Genomic DNA, 19,654 nt, shown 5'->3' with positions numbered 1-19,654 from the left:
TTTTCCTGAACTTGGACATGGGCATGCAGGATACCGACTTCAGTGAGACATCCCCTAGGACTTTAGTGTAGCCTAATGAACATACTTTGGAATGACTGCTGCTTCCAAATAGTTCAGTGGCATTTAACTGGTTAAAGGAGTGTGAAACTATGTGCTTTCAGCCTTAGAATACAAGTCTACAGAGAGATTAGCACTTAGGTTAACACTCTTCTTGGATATTTATGAGATCTTGCTGAAGTCTTAGAGGCCCTCACATTTTAATGCATTTGCAAGGCTGGGTATTGAATGCATGAAGAAAAGTGTGGTAGATGCAAAGGGATATTTAATCCTCCTGATTTCTCCAGATCGCTCCTCTGTGCAGAGAAAAACAAAACATTCTGCCAAATGGACTGCCCCTTTTCTCTTTGCCTAAATGAACTTCGTTTCTTTTGTCATCCAGGAGTTAGGAAAATGTTTCTGTGGTTTCACTTAATTCCCCTGGGAACATCTTCAAGTTAAAGTGAATACAGCTGCTTTGTCTGAATATTTTTAATTTATAATGTTTATGTATCTAATAACTATAAAATATAAATATCTAGGTGAGTGGCATAACTTTATTTGGGATGTAGGTTCTTTTATTAGACAAGGTTTTGTCTTCATGTGACTGCAATAGTAACTACATTAACTAGAGGTGTAAGTGAAAAGATTGTTAAATGTGGATTCGTATAAATCTTAAATATTAAGCTTTCCACTGTTTGCTTCATAAAGTACAGTGTTTATTGTGACAATACTTCATTTTTTGCTTTTCTGGTTTTAGGGGCATGTCTAAAGTTTCAGCAATACTGTATACTCACAATACTTCAAGAAAGTACAATTTTTTAAAAAAGCAGTGTTCAACCACAAGGCAGGCAAGTTAAAATATCAGTTAATATCTCTCAACAGATTTTACCTGATCAGTGGCGGAGTTCCTTTCATTATATGTGGGATTACAGCAGCAACCAATATCAATAATTACGGGATTGAAGGCAATGCACCATAGTAAGTATAAACTATTATCATAAAACTTCTAAAGAAAACATGCTCTTTTTGTTATGCCGATAAATGTAACTGACTTCATAAAGGGTATAGACGTGCCATTTGGGATGACATTTATTATGAAATTTTATCAAATAATAGCTATGAAAGAGCAATGTCTTAATCTGGGGCTTGTGGCTTCACCTCTACCAATCTGACTCCATTACTGTCAATAGAATTAATTTTCATTTACAGAATTACTCTTCATTTACATCTGAATAAGTGAAAGGATATTAAAAATACCTAATGGATAGCATATTTAATGGAGCTACTAATTAATTAAATACTTTCAATTCATTATCTTGCTTGAACTGATATCCTTCAGGTGATCTAGTCAAAGCAATTTACAAATAATTATGTGAAAGAAGTATAAGTAAAAATTCCTCCCCCACCTTCTTCGCCCCCATCCCTCCCTTAAAAAACAATTCTTTTATATTTTCACCACCTGGAAATGTTCAAATCACAATGTCTTGCAATCCTGGCATAGCCCTCTAGTGTACTAGTGTATTAGTGTTCGGTACACCTCCACAAGCTGTCTGAGCATCACATTATTATTAATTCTTGGCATGAAACTTGAGCTGTCAATGAAGTATAATAAGTCTTTCCATAAAAGTGTAGTACAAAGTGAATCAGACTGCGAAGTTGAATATATTCTGTGTAAAAGATCAGGATGGCAATGACTGGCACACTAATGGATATATTAATACTCTGCCAGCACTAGTACTCTGGAGGACATCACTCTTAGTTACTGCTTTGAGCATCCATTGTAATACATTTGAAACTACTTATGTTCTGGGTAAGGAAAGTGGAAACAAAGGAAAATTATTTGCAAGTCAGCATTTGGCTCCTTAAAGGCATTTTTATAAGTAATTGAAATTTAAATTCTGGTAATAAATTAGTACATACCATGGCTACCTGTTTGGTTTGCCTAGGGCCCAACTTATATTCATGTATTTATTCAAACTTACCCAATTAGACAATCACTTATAATCAACAGTATATTAAAAGGCTTAATTATTTATGTTCATAAATGTGAGATTTTTTTATTTTATTTTGGCGGAGTTACAGAGGTTATACTTCTTTAATCATGTTAATCATAGCCAATCAATACCTGGTACTACAGCCTGTACAGAAAACAAGGCACAGGTGAGGGATGGTTATAAGAATGAGTAAAAAGACAGTTTGTAATTAAACAACAGGATAGTGAATTATATGCCTTATTCATTTTTAATAGTGTTACTACAGTAGATGTAGATGCACAAACTTGAACGTTTATTTTACGGAACTGATTTTTTAAGTAATCCACAATGAGATTCCACTTGAAATAAGAGCATCCCAAGAGACTGTTCCACTGGGGAGCATTCCATTCTGCACTTTGCATCAAATATGCAGCATTCAAATGTACTTCAAGTATGCATGTAGCTTTGTGCTCTCTGCTTATCCACTTAAATATAGGTGGTAACTTACCTATCTTTTCACATATACCTTTTGGAGAATCTTTCCATATGCATGTCTGACAGCAAATTATATACTCCTTGGACTGTCTCTTAAGTTCATTAATAAAAGTGTGTATGTTTCTGTTTAAGGTTCAGATTTTAAAAATTTATAGTAGTTATTCTGCAGTTTCTTGTGATAAATACCCAGTGGGACTGACTCTTCTCAGATGAGAGGTTCTCAGCCTGGGAGAAAAACTCGATCTGCCCTTTTTATAATAAGTTGTAGGTGATTTCTGGCTTGAAAAGAATGTGATATCAGAAGGTTCCTTGCTGTACTGCAGGGACTGCAACCAATCACACACACCTAAATGAGTACAAAGTGTCACACAGTGTCATGTCACTTTGAGAGCTGGAATGGATCATGACAGATCACCTGGTCTGTCTTTCTGACCCAGTGAGAAATTAGCTATATCCAAACCATTCCTGACAGTTATTTTTCTGAGGTGCTTTAAATGCTGCAATAAGAGATAGACCACCCTTTATTCCAACCGCTTATTATCCTAATTGTCCCAACAGGTAGGAAACTTTTTGAAAAATATAATTTAAATCTTTCTTGCTGCAGTTTAAGCCTATTACTTCTTGTCCTAATCCAACAGATAAGGAAAGTAAGTTATTCCTCTTTCCAGAAATCCATGCAATATTTAAGAGTATAAGAACCTCTTAACAGCTGTACTGGCTTATACCACCAGCTCAGTTCCCTGTGTGTAACCATGGCTAAAAGCAGATCATAGAGAAGAATAAAAATGAGGCAAATATTCCTTCTTCCCCTGACCCAAGTTCTTCCAGTTTCCATCTGGGATTTCTTCACCCAGAAGTGTTTTCTTCCCCCATGTTTATTTGATTAAATCATTCGTCCTCAGGATGGTCCTGTTAGAGTGCTACTAAATTATGCAGATGACTGAGGCTTATTCAACTCATACTGGCCTGTGAACTACTTTAATCTGCTCTAAACAAGTTATCATTATGTTATTTAAAGCCTAGTAAATAATAATCTGTGCTCCAATGATATTATGCTACCAGTGTATCACAAAGAGGCCATCAACTTCCTTAATTTTTCTGAGGACATTCCAATTGATGTAAACTAATTCCCAGCAATTTCAGAAACAGTGCCGAATTCAGAAATGGCATACATCTTTTGGGTCCACTCACTGCAGAGAGCAGTGGCTGTTCGACTGGAAGACTTTTCTCAGCCTCTCTTATTACTCAGGCTGTTCTCTACTTCGGCAATAAGAAAATTCTGTAAGAACAATCTTCAGGTTTAATCTGAAATCTCTACATTTCAATTGCTCACACAGATTGTATAAACTATGCCTCATTTGCTTTTTAATCAAAGTATTAGCACTGTCATTTTTAATAGTAGAAAAAGGTGTTGACATAAATGGCACTGCAATGCTATATTCTAAACTGACCTACATTTCTTGGAAATTTTCAGCTTTAATATCCTGTAAATTATACGAGTAATTTTATTCTATTAAAAACTATGGAAGTGATGTCTCAGCTTAATTGATATTAAAGGCACACATTCCTCTTCTCCACAACAAACATACCTGACATTCTGAGACACTGTTGGGTCATACAAGTTAGTCAGAAAGCCCAGTTTCACATCACTCCATTGTCCATCACATCTAATGTGGGCTATAAAATGTTCTTGACTCTCATTTTTTGTTGTTTCTAGTTGCTGGATGGCGTGGGAGCCTAGTCTTGGTGCTTTCTATGGGCCAGTAGCATTCATTGTGCTCATCACCTGTGTTTACTTTCTTTGCACGTACGTGCAACTGAAGCGCCATCCTGAACGCAAGTATGAGCTAAAGGAAAAGACAGAAGATCCACAGAGAATGCCAAGTACTGAGGTGGGCCATGGTCATATTACAGACTCTGTGTCCGTTCCCCAGGCAAGCTGCTCCATGATTACTTCTTCCTTATTGGAAAATGAGCATTCATTTAAGGCTCAGCTTCGAGCCGCAGCATTCACTTTGTTCCTGTTTACAGCCACTTGGACCTTTGGAGCACTTGCAGTATCTCAAGGTCATTTCTTGGATATGATATTTAGCTGTCTTTATGGAGCCTTCTGTGTGACCTTGGGGCTATTCATCCTGATCCATCACTGTGCAAAGCGAGATGATGTATGGCATTGCTGGTGGTCCTGTTGCCCATCTAGAAGAAACACCTATTCTGTCCAAGTTAATGTGCGTCCAAAGGTTAATGCCAATGGTGACACTCAAGTTCATGCACCTTGTCTTCAAGAATCACCATGTCCCAACAAATCAGCTGTGTTTAATCATCCAGCGGCTAGCCATTGCAAACTTACCAACCTACAAGCGGTTCAAAATCACGTTAACTGCCTTTCACCTGTGACACCATGTTGTGCAAAAATGCACTGTGATCAGCTACTTGATGACGAAGCTCACATTCATGTCCACAACGAGGGAACCTTCAGACCCAACATGCACATTCATAGATGTCTGAAAAGCAGAACTAAGCCACGCTATTTCAGTCGGCACAGGTCTGCAGGTGAAAGAGAATACGCCTATCACATTCCTTCAAGCATTGATGGCAGCATCCACAGCTCACATACAGACAGTCCCCACAGTACGCATGATAGCCAGTCAGGTCACAGACGGGCCTGCTGCTCAAAAAGTGATCCATATCCTACTGTCAACCAGCCCGAAAGTAGCGACGCAAGTACTGTAATATATAGTTGTGCTAAAATGCCAGAAAGTGACACTGTGCATCATCCAGCTCATTTTGAAATGCACCCACGGACACAGTCTTTGCCATTTAATACGACCAATCACAACGGAATTCTCAAGGGAAATGTGCATGAAGCCATGATATACAGCTCAGATAGTACAGGAAATATCAAAACTGGCCCTTGGAAGAATGAAACTACTGTGTAGTTCATGGGCCATCATAATGTGGTTTTTTTCTCCTAAATCATCATTCTCTTTGTTTTTATTCCAAACTAAGTAAGATGACGTGTTTGTGTAGCTCATCAGTAAATTGTACAGCGTTTCCATCTTTATTTCCATTTTCTTAATAAGAGTCTAAAACAGAGAGAGAGAGAGAGAGTTTTAAAGTGAAGTTATTTTTAAAAGAAAGCTATAAAATTATTCTGAAAGGTAATTAGAAAATGAAGTCTGGACAATTGAGTATGAGAGGCAATATCCTTTTGTTACACAGAAACAACATTTCTTTAGAAATACATAATTTTCATTCATTGTTTTCACTTTTGTTCTGTAGTAACTTCAGACACTTTTTATAAACATATCAGCATCTTAAACTTCTACTTATTTATTTTTGTAGCAAAATATTATTACTGTGCCATGGATTTTAATCAGAAGTGATTATGGTAGAAATGATAAACAGGATTTTATAAAATTCCAGCTTTTTAGATCTACAAAAGTGATACTGCCTCTAAAGATCTTCTGTAGCATATGGCCTGTAAAGTCGTGTAATGTACAGTCTCTGTTCTGTCCTTTTTCTTGTTGGAGAGAAGTGCTAGGTAATGTCTGTTACATCTATGGTGCTGTATTGGTTGTATTTTGCATGACATATGTCAGGATATACCATTTGCTGTTTTCTAGTGTTACATGTGTTAAAAAAAGAACAAAAAAAAAGTGTTGTACAAGGCTGTGAAAAACTCTATTGATATTAATCTAGAGCATTATAAATCTACAGGAAAAAAAAATCACTCTGCACTAGTTTAAGTGGCACAATCCTTTGTATAAGGTTATATGATAGCTTTGATAAGGGTCCACTCTAAAGTCTTTACAGAGCATGCACTACTCATTGTATGTGACACTGTGCGGTGTAATAGCAATTGTCTCAACAAGTTTTACACTTCTTTGTAAAGTATGCCTTTCAAACAAATCTGCAAGCTGTTTCACGACAACCTTTCCACATCTGTTAAGGTACAGCATTTATCATTAACTCTTTGAGGACTACATTTATTTTCGTAAAGTAGCTTATTCTAGTTCAGAGACACTGTATATATGATATTGTCTATTTAGTTACATGATCAATGTAGTCCAGAGTTGCTAGGAAAAAGAAGGTTCAGTCAATTTTCCAAAACCACACCTTCTTAGACTCCATCTATTAATTTTACCATTTGCTTTCTGAAAACCCATTTCCTCCCCTAGCAAATTTCAGATTGTCTTCATCCTTTAATGCAAATTTGACCTTCAGAGAAGTTCTTTATGTTCATAATTTCTGCTGAATTGTAGGGCATTCCAGGGTCAGTACCATTCTCTATTAACAAGGCTCTTGGCAAGACGTTTTTTCATGTTTCCGTGAACATCTGGACACAAAGCATCAACTCATAGTACAGAACTGCATCATAATTTTCCCTATATGAAATAAAACCGCTTTTTCAAATAGGAAGGGTGCAGAATAATAATGGGTTGCAGATAGTGAATGGGAGCATAGAGCTGTGAGAAGAATGTCTACAGTGGAAAGTTAGCAGTGCATCCATAAATAAGAGCAAAAGCACAATTCTGTATGGCCACATGAGAAAGTTTGCTGTCACGTCTTAACACAGGCTTATGTAACTGCTACATCGCTGCAGAGAGGAAATAGAAAATTCCCTTGAGATCATCAGTCTGCAATTCTCTGTGTATATGTTGCAGAAATCTTCACATGCTTCAGCCCATTATTTTTCTGTTCTTAGCAGTTTATTGGTCTCTTTTTTTATATATATATGTAGGAATGCATTTCCTAATAGTGTACATAAAGATGACAATTATAATTGTTAGAATGTTATAAAAACATGTAAGTCAGATGAATGTGTTCTGCAGTGTTGCAGGTGGGAATTAGTACTCAAAGGGTTAATGCTCAGTATCTGAGTGCAAGAAATTTTGTTTTTCTGTATTTTTGTAAATTTGAAATATATATTGTAAACTCCAGCAGTGCAATGTATCCATCTCAGATTGTGTATTTTTAAAAGGTGAGCAAGAAGAATGCACTAGGGGGTTGTCAAGTTTTAAGCCAATATACAGTAGTTTCACAACTAATACAAAAAACAGAAAGAAACGCCTGAGCTTTATTATGTATATGCTGTATATGCTTGAACTGTCTCTAAACTAAAATACAGTATTTTTCTTTGTTTGCATAATGAAATATTTTCTGTTTAATAGTTATTTTCTTTTAGTATTACTTTTACTCATTCCACATAGACAGTGAGCCCTAAACAAGCATAGACATAATGTGAAATACCACTTCTCTGTGTCTCAGCACTATGTATATGTATATTCTGTAATAGCAAAATCCTAGGAGGTCTCTAGACCATTATGCAAAATATTCCACACACACAGCCAAGTGAAATACTCACTCTGCAAGAATCCACTCAGTGAGCTTCTTTATTCAGCTTGTGTTTTAATCACCTCTGTTACTTTGTCTGAGAGGCCAGTTCCATCTTCATAATGGCTTACAAAGAAGTAAATAGGTGCTGCTTTCCACAGAATATCTTGTGTGATAAAACTCTCTGGAATTTAAACATAAAATATTAAAACACTTTTCTTATTGTGTTAAAAATTAATTTAGTGAATATTTCTGGGCTAATTTGGAAGAGATGTGTTATGCAATAATCTGTTTGCATATTATTTTTTCAGAAAACATACAGTATAACTACAGAGTAGAAGAACATGATATTAAATAAATATAAAAATGTTTTGTAACATCAGATTTGACCAAAATGCTTTTTGTGCTTTTGACTTTTTTTTCCTTAAGATAAATGAGATAATTTCAATGCTTTGGGAGTCTGGCTTTGTTTTATTTTGGGGGTTTGGTCAGTTATAGTCAGTGAACCGTTACTACTTTACCTGATTTTCTTTCCTATAAAAATAAAGTCAATGAAATAACTGGAGTATAAGAGATATATTGTCCTAGTAAATTCCTCACAGACATACATGTGTAACATTTCAAAGTCAGCATTAGTTTTGGTGATTCATTGATGACATAAAAATGACTGAACAGACTTTTACTGTTCACTTTCTGTCTGAGATGAAGCAAGAGAAATTTCATCCAAAAAAAGATAATTTTTGGAGAATGATGCAATCAACAGAAATCTGAAGGGTTGTTATTACAGTACTACCAGGATGAAAATATGCTCTGATGCTATAGTGTTCCTCTCTGCATACAGAAATTCCAGTTTTCATGACCAAATTTCAGGTCATGAAAGTTACTCCATTTTAAGTCACATAGAGTGTTTACAAGAAGAATTCCTACCCAGCCTCATATAAAGAGGTTTGGTGTGAAAATAAAGCATGCGGTTTTGCACGTTATGGCTGATCATCTGTGCTGATCCCAAGAAGTCTGCTGGTTGAGTCTGCACTAATATGACTGAGCAGTTGCTGTCAGTGGCCATAAACACATGTTCTCCTTCACCACACAGCTGCCTGCCAGCTACCCTGTGGGCACCCTATCCAGATGTTCACCCATCAAGGGAGACTTCACTGGCTGTAAAGATTATTGCTGTCTAAACCAAAAGCAAAGTCTGTGCTTAAAGCAAAGTCAAGGCTGCCTTTGATAGGCAACACAGGCAACTGGGCAGCCTCCACTTGAACACTAAGGGCTGAAGGCAGATAAAACTCATGGAAGTCACTTCAAGCAGCGTAACTCCTCTCTTCAGTGCTCTGCCAAAAGTACCTGCCTACAAGGTCTGCTGCCTACAGACATCTGCCAAATCCAGGCAGAATTAGTCAGCTTACCTAAAATTCCTGGTTAGCTGAAATGAGAGTGAAACAGCACAACAGAGTTAATGATCATAAAAGCCCAAGTTGGAGGAAACCTTTCTGGATGCTCTGTCACAAAGCTGCTGCAGGTTCATCATGTGCAGGGACATGGGTCTAAGTATCCTGGATGGCCTGATGACCTGGAATTGCCCTTGTGCAGACACTATTAAAGGCTTACAAAGCTGACTGTGGCTCCACAAATTCGGAGGTAGATTCTGCTGTGAATTATACATCTTTTTACAATGAAGAGATTATCTGACAGAGAAGGCTTGTACATTTGACTATTTGGGAAAAAGAAAGCTGTCATTGGGATCAGGCCAGTGACCTTTTTAACAAAGACTCTTTCTTTGCACAGAAACAGAAAAAAAGAAGGTGGTTATGGTTTTTTGTAAAGGAGACCACCTATACTCTTACTGATTTTTTTGTTGCCTATGACGAAAAACCGTCAGGCTGATGAAGACATTAGCGGCTTCCTTATGAGAGTATAAATTCAAATTCCTGTACCAGCATCCTCCAGTTCAGAAAGAAGCTGTAGGAGGCAGCTAGATCAATCAGGATCCATCAGCTGGCTGGCTGACTTCAGTCAAGCCATTTCAGTAGTCACCTGGTGCTCTAGGCAGCTTTTGCTTGCTTACTTAACTCCACAGAGCAGGGAGCTTTTGGTTTGGCTGTGCCCAGCTGACACTTTTTTTAATTAGCAATTGAATTGCTAAGAAGAAAATTTATTCTACAAATTACCTTGACTATATAAATAATGGCTTTTTGTTCCCTGTTACTAGGTCTGTAAAGGGGCAAGTGAATCCTGACCAGTCTATTACCTGAGGGTTTTTTGGAAGCCAAACAAGCAATCAGTGAATTTGGGAGAGCATTAGAGAGCTCACTTCTCTGCAAGGAGGGTTGAAATTTGGTTTGCAAGGTCTAGAGCAGTCCGAATTCAGACAAATATCCTGCCTTATGGTTATGCAGCTGGCTTTGCTGAGAGGTAAGGAGTTTTTTGTAAAAATGGTGTCTGTATACCCCGTAGGTACCACTGTCTCTTTACATTTTGATCTGTTTGAATTCTGTAGTGCCTTGCAGTCTGAACAATAAAATGACCAACTGTTTCCACCAGTCTGTCACTCTGCTCCAGCTGTTCCCCTGCATTTGCAGCACACTGTGGAGTAAGATTGTCCAGCATAGTCAGTATTTTCACTCATTCCTGTATTTGTATCCCAGATACTCAAAAACACCTGAGGAAAGCAGCAGGAGGAGCTTATTTTGAGGTTAGGGGGAAACTCAGGGAGAAGAGAAAGCAGTAAAGCACATTATTTGTATTCTTCTTACAGTGCTTCCTTTTGTTAGCCCATTTGTTACTAGGCTGTAAGCAGTTACAGTCATTTTTTTCTTAACTCTTTCCATTGTAAGATCTTGTTCTCTACTAATTAGAATATAGCTGAAAGTTCACCATTTAGCTTGATTTATGCCCTCTGCAGTTACTGCCCTCACATGGATGATTTTAAAGAGTTCAGCTAAAACAGCTGCAATGTTTTCAGCAAAGAGGCTTAAGGAGTTTTGTCTGCAATAGCACCTTTCAGTGAGATTTTTTTTTTAATAGTTCTGTCTTTCAAGGCCCATTATTTGAAAATTTTGGGAAGTATGGCTATTACAAGAAGAGATAAGGGCACTTTCTGCTGTTTCTAGAAAGTGAGCAGTCCAGTACAGATGACAATTTTAGCCACCAAAAATATCCCAATATACTACTGTGAAAAATCTCCCTTCTTAGGATGTGTATGCCTTGGCTGAGGCTACGCTTACTGATCAGGTGCTGCTGCAAGCCGTAGGGACTCTAAAGGACCTGCCCTATAAATTATTTACTTCAGCTGCCCTCAACTAGGAGTAGGATGGAAAGCAGGGGGGCTTGAGTCTCATGTTCTCTGCCAGGCTCTCCAGCTTGTCTGCCCCTCATAGACACCACAATGGGATGGAGGAGGGAATGGTCTGATTTGTATGAGGAGAGACAAATGCTAGGTCAGAGGAAACTGAAGAGACTGAGCTTCTAGGAGTGGATCGAGTTGAATTGAGCAGCCTGACCAGAAGGAGAGAGGCTGGTATGAGTATGAAGCTGCAGGAGTCAGGAGGACTGATTTAAAGCTGGAAGGGAAAGGAGGGTCATGAAATTGAGAAGAGGGACTTGGAGGCTGGGAAGAAACTAGGACCAAATTGGTAGTGGGGGAGAGGGGGAGTAGGGTGAAACAATTATGTCCGTGGGTGCTTCCAGGTTGGGTGTGTAAGCCAAGCTTTGTGATTCCTCTGCACTCAGTAAATATCTGGAAACCTGCTAGCAAAATGGTTATTTGCTTATAAGGTTGGTCCTCGTAGAAAATTACAGGGTATTAGTGCTGTCAGTAAGTGTCAGAAATCTGTGTAATGAATCACAAATGCTCAAAGCTGTTGATTAACCAGATATTTCATGTGCCACATGATAGAATTTCTGTATTTTTAATGTCCTTTTCAAAATCCAGAAACTATCAAGAAAAAGAAAAATTATTTCAAACAGTATTAGTGAAGCTCAAAATCAAACACACCAGCTGAGGAACTGTTAGAATTAAGGTTGCCTTTGGAACTTCCATTCACAGCTTCGGTCTGTCTTTTGATGTTTTTTAACTATTTTGGTGCATACTGTTTTTTAACATCTTGGCTTTGGTGCTGTGCATTTAGTATTCTTTAATTGCGTGGGTTTGTGTACATCTAGAGTTAAGCCAGTCATTTCACGGAAAGTTTTCTTTTCCATGTTTTTTTCTGGAACTTTTAAAGAAAGCCTTCTCAGAAGAATATTGAGGTTGAAGCCTTCTGATAACACAGACCCTGCCTTGCTACCCTTCCCTGTGCAGAGTGCTAGAAAGGAAGAAGAGGCTTGAAAGATTTTCCTCTGAGATTCCCCTTATTCTTTTCCAAAGTATTTAAATAACTGTATAATCATTCCAAATGTTGTCATCACTATGAGGACATAGAAGCATTAGAAGAAGGAGCAGACTGAAGCTAGGAAGTCCCTGCCCTGGCTCTGTGCATCTGTATCACAGACTGTAGGAAGCCTGTGCCTTAACCGTGACGATTCATGTTGATATATGGGCTGCCTGTAAATCCCATCTTCCCTGCAGTGGACCCTTCCACTGTGGAAAGCTTCCTATGGGGAAGATACCTGGTGCTGCTGAGAAGGGCATCACATACGCAGCCACTCCAACCTGCAGGATGTGCCAGCTTTGGCCGATGAGGGATGGACATAGTTTTGTCGCTGGCACTGCACGATGGCCTCCTCAAGCCAACAGCTGGCGAACCTTACCCATCGGGAGAGTGCCAATACAGATGTGAGGTTTAGCCTCTGCCACTTTACAAAGGTCATTCTGCTGTGAGTTCCAGGAAGGTCCCTTCCCTTCAAAAACTCCCACTTCATTGCTGACTCTGAGACCCCTGCCCAAGCCAGAAGCTGGAAAGACCCACTCCCCCTTGACAAGATGGCGTGAGAAGGTGAAATCAGCACGGAGAGCTAGTTCCTCTCCATCTTGTGTAAAACCTATTGAAACTATCCCTGCATTCATATATATGAGAACAAAGCAGGGAGGATAAAGTTAAATGACCAGCTAATCTTTTCTGAGATAGTAAGTGGAATAGTTTAAGTGCTGCAAAAAACAAAACAAACCCCCAGTCACTCTGAGTCAGTACAGAAGCCTTAATTCTAGCATTATAACGAGTTGTATTCTACCTGACAGCACAGCGCAAGCAACGTGACATACAGTCAAGGGCTATAGTACATTGAAAGTAACTACATTTCACCCCCAATGCTTTTCCCCTGGGTAAAAACAATCTGTACACAGTTGTACCGTGGAAACATTTTCTGCATCCTTTGATACGCTGGTGGACGGTTTTAGACTAAGAATCCATTTAGTGTGGACATGCACTTAAAATGGTTTTATAACATGGACGTGAAGAGAGGGAAGGTTACTTTTCCTGTTGTTTTTTTTCTTTTCTTTTCATTACACAAAGCGCCGATCATCAGTATTACACTGAGATGTTATTTTTCTTCAGTATGTAGCTAACACAGAGCCAGACAGCTGCAGAGCAGAGCACTGCACCAATAGCAAAAAGTAACCATGGAAAATGGAAAAAAAAAAAATCCTCTTACTCTTAGCAGTTCAGAACTTTACCTGTATGGGAACGATTCCAGATCACACAAGCTGCTTCATTAGCCCATTCATCCTCTCAGTGTGTTATTAAGGTTCAACCTGCTTAACAAAACTAGGGAGATCAGAATATGCCAATCAAATTTGGAATGACTTGAACAGTCTCTGGTATAAGTGGCTTACATAGTTCATTGTAGATTGATGTGGGGAAACTGCTGATAGAGACAAAATGTACAGGCTAGGATTTCAAAGGCCCCGGAGCTCTAGGATGAAAAATCTTTAGCACAAGTCCTTTTACTTAGACAAAGAATAAAATATCTTATGTAGGATATAAGGAGGTTTGAATTTAAATCAGTGAAATGATGAAAGAGACTGACAAAGAGGCATTTTGAACAGCTCAGCACAGACTTTCTTTCCTTGTGTATCCACTGCTGGATGCAAGGAAGGGTTTAATTCATGCAGTCTTTAGTCAAGTTTTTTCACTTTAAGGCAATAAGCTGTAGAGTTGAAATTACAGGCAGGAACCTTTCCATCAGCTTCCGTGGGTCCTAAGTTGAAGGCACAGTGAACAGAAAAGGCACGGCATATGGTTTAGAACCTAATCTGAGAACTGACAAACTGCAAACCTCATTAAATGGTGGCTTTCCGTCGTAGCATGAGGTCACACATCCTGCTGCACATGCATAGTGGGAAGGATCTGGAGGAAAAACAGGTGGAAATGAAAGAGAAGTGGGGTGTAAAGAGGAGAAAGGCATTGTGATGGATAATCGAATGAGCACAAGTGCCTACTGAAATGGTGTAAGCACAAAAGTGACCACAAGCCTTGGATGAGTAAAGGAATGTATTGAGCAGGACTGCACAGGTGAGTATGTTCCTATCATGATGTTCATTCAGAGAGGATGCCAAAAGATTGGATAATTTTTGGACAGAAGCCTCAAAGACATGCTGAAAACTTGAAATACACTTCAAGCTAAAGGCATATAATGTGTACAGGTTGTGGAGAAAGAAAGGGGGGGAAAAAGTTAAGTGATTTTCTCACTGTCCGCAGAAACTACCATACAGAAGGTTCTTTAATCTAGCAGCAAAGGTATGAAAAGATCCAGTGATTAGGAGCTGAAAGCTGAAAAATAAGACTTGCCCTTTAATCTGCAAGAGTAATTAACTTGATAACAATTCCTTAGTGATATCGTAAGTTGAATTTTTTAACTCAAGAGAGTGTGTGTCTCAGCAATATTTTTCACTTCAAACACAAATTTTTGACCTTGGTGCTATAGGAACTACAGGGTAACATTTTACAGGCATTTTACATTATATTTGATGTTCAGTAGACAGCCTCAGAAAAATCCTCCTTTTGGACAGGTATCGTAGAGGTGAGGTAGAAGAGAAAGGACAGTGTCCCAACCTGTCTATGGAGAGCCTAGGAAATTGTGTTGTACTCCCAACACCCTTGGCTTTGGTCTTTGTGGCACTGCTCAGTTTAAGTGCCATTTTAGTGTTTATGATTCCAGGTTCTTTTTAAACTGTATATTTGGACAGAAAATCTTTATATTGTGCAACATAATAAAGTTCTTAGTTACTGCTTTAGATTAAAATCTCCCTTAACCTCTGACTAAAGCCACAATGGTGCTTGCTTAACTAAATGTTGTCCGTATGTCTTGTAATGGTCCACATTAAATCAAATTCTTCCTTATCTCCTCACTAGCACCTAATGGCCACACTTAATCTGCATTAAGGATTGGATGTTTCTACTCAAACCCCTTACTTGCAAAGTTCCCAGGGTGTTGCCTATACTAGAATACATTCTTTATAATCCTCTATTTTACTTGGTGTAAATCACCTGAAATTTATAACCAGTATGTTTACTTGATCTTGATGTAAAATGATTGAGCCTTTAGTCTGCTGGGAACAAAGGTATATCAACCATGTGTTAGAATCCTATCACACTGCACAGAGACTGGCATTTTCTAGGTAGAGATAGCCCTGGTTTTGCACCTACTGATTGTACATTGTCTGAGCATTTGTACCCACGCACATCAAGCTGTGATGAACAGGATAAAACTGTTCCTAGGTTGTATTGGGAGATCTTCCTGTTTTGGTCTCTTTCCAGCCTTACACACAATGGTTCTTCTCATATCCTCTTCTTTTTCGTTTTCTGACTTTGGTTTCTGCACTGAGCAGTCACATTGCTGTTACTCTGCTCACAGTTTCAGGTCCTTCTGGAAAGGCAGCACAGGTTCAGTGCTGACCTCAGCTTACCTGACAGCCCCTGGCCTTGTGCTGAGAGGGTAGTGTCATGGCTGTCATCTGAAATGCTCTTTGCTGTCTTTTTATCTCTCCTCCTGGAAGTGGATTTATCCAGGGAGATAATTAAGCTGCAGTCCCCCCACCCTCCCCATCTTTTCTGCCTGCTGCAGCCTGCTGAGTCCTGTGACAGAATCACTTGTGTCCTTTCTCAGGTACGTTGTGTAACTTCAGTGCCAGGCATTCATGGTGTCCTCTTCTTTATTCTTCCTTTCTGAAAATGCTCCTGCTGGGCAGCACATAGCTCTTATGGGGTTTCTGTATCATTTGTTGTGAAACACCCCCATACGGGCAGGGTCGTGCTGATTATAGACCTGTGGCAAAGTGATTGGAATGATTTCTGCTCTTTCTCACAGGATTTTTTTTTTCTTTTTTTTGCCTAGAAACTAATTGTTTATGAATACGGAAACAAGAGCACCACAGCCAATTTGGGAATGTCCTCTGCTGGCATTCCCCAGAAGCACCAGTGTGGTGCAAATCTACCAGGAAGTATAATTTCTCTTTTAAGGCGCTTGCCCGAGTTCTTCATTTTCCACTTCTGTATTGCCCCTAAAGCTTCTTGCTGCTTCTTGGGTTTTATACTCCCTCTCACACTTCGCTCCGTGCAGCTCAGACAGTATCCAGATGGTCTCGTCCTGGAGTGAGCCCTTTCTGGAAGGAGTCTCGCTGTTGTCACTCACCAGCGGATGAAGCTGGCGTGAAAAGATGGTGCAAAGCAGCAAAGTCATTTTACCTTTCACTGCCACGTAGGAGTTATGTCGCTCTAAACTATGTGTGTGTACACGTGTGTACATATGTATGTAATTTGTTTGTGTGCGGGTATATACGCACTCGGACACACACATACAAATGAACTGTGGGGAGTATTAGGTAAAAACTTAGTGCTTGCTACTGCCTCCCTCTGCTTTGAGCAAGCAGCCCCTGTTTTCAGAATATGTCTCCTAATCTGAAGTATTACCAGTATTTGCAGTACTTCCTACTGGTTTTAAATGGAACCTACAATTTTCTGAGTGTTACAGGTATTCCAACTCTGCATAAAAGGAATGAACCATTTAAAACCTCAAAAGCTTTTTCAGTGGCCGTAATTGCTCTTTCACTGGCACTGTAAGTATCTTCCCAGAGGTATGGGAAGCTGCTACTTGTAAGTTAGTCTGGGAGAAGCATGAGATTCCTGATAATGATTTTTTTTACACAATTTTGCACAGGCCAGACAAAATTAGACCTTTTCTATATTTCTGACATGCATTAGCAACTTTAAATCGCTTCAAAAAAATTCCTCTTCCATGGAAATGTCTTGATTTATAAGCAAAGGTTACTACTGTGCAGTATTTCTAGAGAACTGAAGCCACATGGTTCAAATTCAAATAATTTCAGATGCATGCAGTTTGCAAATGGAAATTCCCCCATAAACCATATAAGATATTGATGAGTATCTCCAGTTAAGAGTTAAATGAGTCAGACTGCTGTCTATATCCTCATAACAATTAGAAGCAGAAATAATTAATAATTTAATTTAATTATAACCACTCTTTTGACTGTGGCTGGTGTAGAAGATTGTAAATATGAAACACTTGCATAATTATTATTCTGAAGATCATTCAGGACAAGTAAAAGACTGAAAAAGATGTTAAACCTCTTAAAGGACTTATTTTAATTATTTTAAAGTCATACATTAATTAAGGTGTTTACTTATTAATCCCTGGAAATTTAATTCTGTACTCAGAGTAAGTGCTGTAATTTTCTTGAGTAAGTGCTGCGTTTCTCATACATAAGAGAGGTTGAATTGCTCAACCTTAACTTTAGAACTGTAATAACTTGAGGGATGCTGACAATTAACTCACTCAACAACTTCTTTATGCCTCTAGCAAGTTTTGTGGCTCTAACATCTCTCTCTTTAGAAATCTTGTTGGCCCAGTTTATGTGGGTCATTTACCAGTCATTGTCTGCTGCTTCATTTCTTGCTGGCCCTAATTTATTCATCTGGAATTAAAGCAGAATGTAGACAGAACTGATTCTGTGACTGCAGTTGCATGCCAGCTATCACAACAATCTGAAGCTGAAGCACTTTGATATTTGCAGCCCCTATGGAGAATCTCCTTCTCACGGACAGAAGGGATTGGGGTGCCTGCTGCTCTTACTGCTTTCTGTCCCTCCTCGTGCTGGCCCTTTGAATGGAGGAAGTAAACGTCACAGACCTTACATCCATAGCTCTTCTTGAAATCTCTTTGTGGGTCAGAGTTTTAGTTATCCTGGTTTTATGCTCGTGAAAAACATTTCAAAACCCTAGAAGTCAGGCTACAGCCTCATGATTTTCTTCTTCACCTCTTGTGCGCACCATATTCCCCTTCTCACCCTTCTCTTTTAGGTGACCTACACTGAGCGCTTCATCCTCAAGCAGGGAACGAACACTAGTGGTTATTTTAAAATAAGGTATTTGATCCAAATATTTTTTTTTCAAGAAAAGTAATGTCTTGCGGTACATGGAACATTGTAAGCAGATCTTTTTAAAAGGCATGAAAGAAATTAGGTTTAGATTAAGACAGTGAATACTGCTATAGTATTCCTGAGCTTTTTCAGGCTTTTCAATCCTTGCAGGTCCTTTATAGCCGAAGTCTGTACATTGCCTTCTGTGCTGCAGTGCCCAGGGAAAAATGACAGTCCCGCCTCTTAAGCAGAAATGCAGCAATCTCACTGCAGATGACAAAATACAAAGCCACAGTTCTGCAACAGCAAGCTGTGGAGCTGCCTGGAAGGTACAGGCTTGGGAAAATGAAAGGTGCTTTCCAGATCCAGTTTTGAGTGTGCTTTGCTTTGCTTTCCTGCCCCCCTTGCTGGGTGTGCAGACAGTGAGAGCTATCACTGCACCAGCTGGAGCAAATGTAAACTTCACATGGGAAGTAAAATATCGGGTAAAAGAACATGAATCATTTTACTTTTGTGCTGTAGCATAAGTGTTATCATTCACTCTTTGTCACTGCTCCATCTTACAGACAAAACCCTGTGGTTTAGTTGTAAGCAAGTAGTGCGGGAATCAGCAGCTGAAGTCATGTTAAATGTTGTCACCTAAGGAGACGGTATCTTCTCCCACACCAAGATACCTGTGGGTCATTTGAAGTTTCTCCTCAGAGCACTTTTATGTGTCGGTGGGGTGACTCTGGCCTTGGCGGTTGCCCCTTCCCAGCAGGCAGATGTTACAGTTATGATCATAACGGTCAAGAGAGTGATGGTTCCCCTCCAGCAGCTGCAGAGACTGGTGGATGTGCCCAGTTTGTTGTGGCCCTTCAGTGCCAGTGACATGTAAGAAGATCTGGGCAGATGTTAGCAGTGAAAACAATTTGCCTACATTTGATTGACCTTTCTGTTTATTCTGCTTGCCATTAAAGCCTTCTAGAAAAACCTGGGCAAACATTTCAGTGCCGAGTCTGTTCAAGCTATTCTAAATTTCCTAAGCATACATAGGTCATTGATTAGAAGTTAATAGCTCTGTTGTCTCCAGCACCTTTTCAGGCCATCTCGAAGAAGGAGCAGTCTTGTGTTTGTGAAATTCAGGTGCCAAATAAAGGATTAAAGCTTCAGGCTTGATTGCGGCTGTTAGAGCTCTTTCAAAGGCAGTAAGTCATCGGCCTAAGGTAATTTACCTTTTCAGGCTGCTGGAAGCAGGCTACATAGAAATTCTCTAAATGCCCATCTGAAATGGCTCTTCTTAGCTACAGAGCGCATTTATTGCACCTGCGATTATTGGAGTAATTGAGAAGGTCTATTTTTCCCACATTAGACCAAAAATGAAACATTTATTTTGACACATTGGGCTACCGCCATCTGTGCCCCAGCATCAAAACATTTTTTTTTAATGTTCTATTTCAGCTGTTCCAGTTGGCCTCAAAAGAGCTTAAAATCTGGCAAAAATAGCACCAATGTT

At 39.1% G+C, this 19,654-nt stretch overlaps 1 protein-coding gene across 1 annotated transcript in view; it reads left to right on the top strand.

Annotated features, from left to right (window-relative positions):
* LOC308069736 (adhesion G protein-coupled receptor A3-like) overlaps positions 1-8,417 on the top strand; it is a 278,202-nt gene extending 269,785 nt beyond the window's left edge. Inside the window, exons 18-19 of the mRNA XM_080402571.1 lie at positions 922-1,017; positions 4,225-8,417. Coding sequence (XP_080258697.1) covers positions 922-1,017; positions 4,225-5,446 — 1,318 coding nt within the window. The 3' untranslated portion in view covers positions 5,447-8,417. The remainder of the gene's footprint in view (positions 1-921; positions 1,018-4,224) is intronic.
* Positions 8,418-19,654: the final 11,237 nt, after the last annotated feature.

This window comes from Falco punctatus (assembly GCF_963210335.1).
Source record: "Falco punctatus genome assembly, chromosome: 9".
NCBI lineage: Eukaryota > Metazoa > Chordata > Aves > Falconiformes > Falconidae > Falco > Falco punctatus.
The sequence above is the reverse complement of the archived record's forward strand: the minus strand, read 5'-3'. Positions and strand labels throughout refer to the sequence as shown.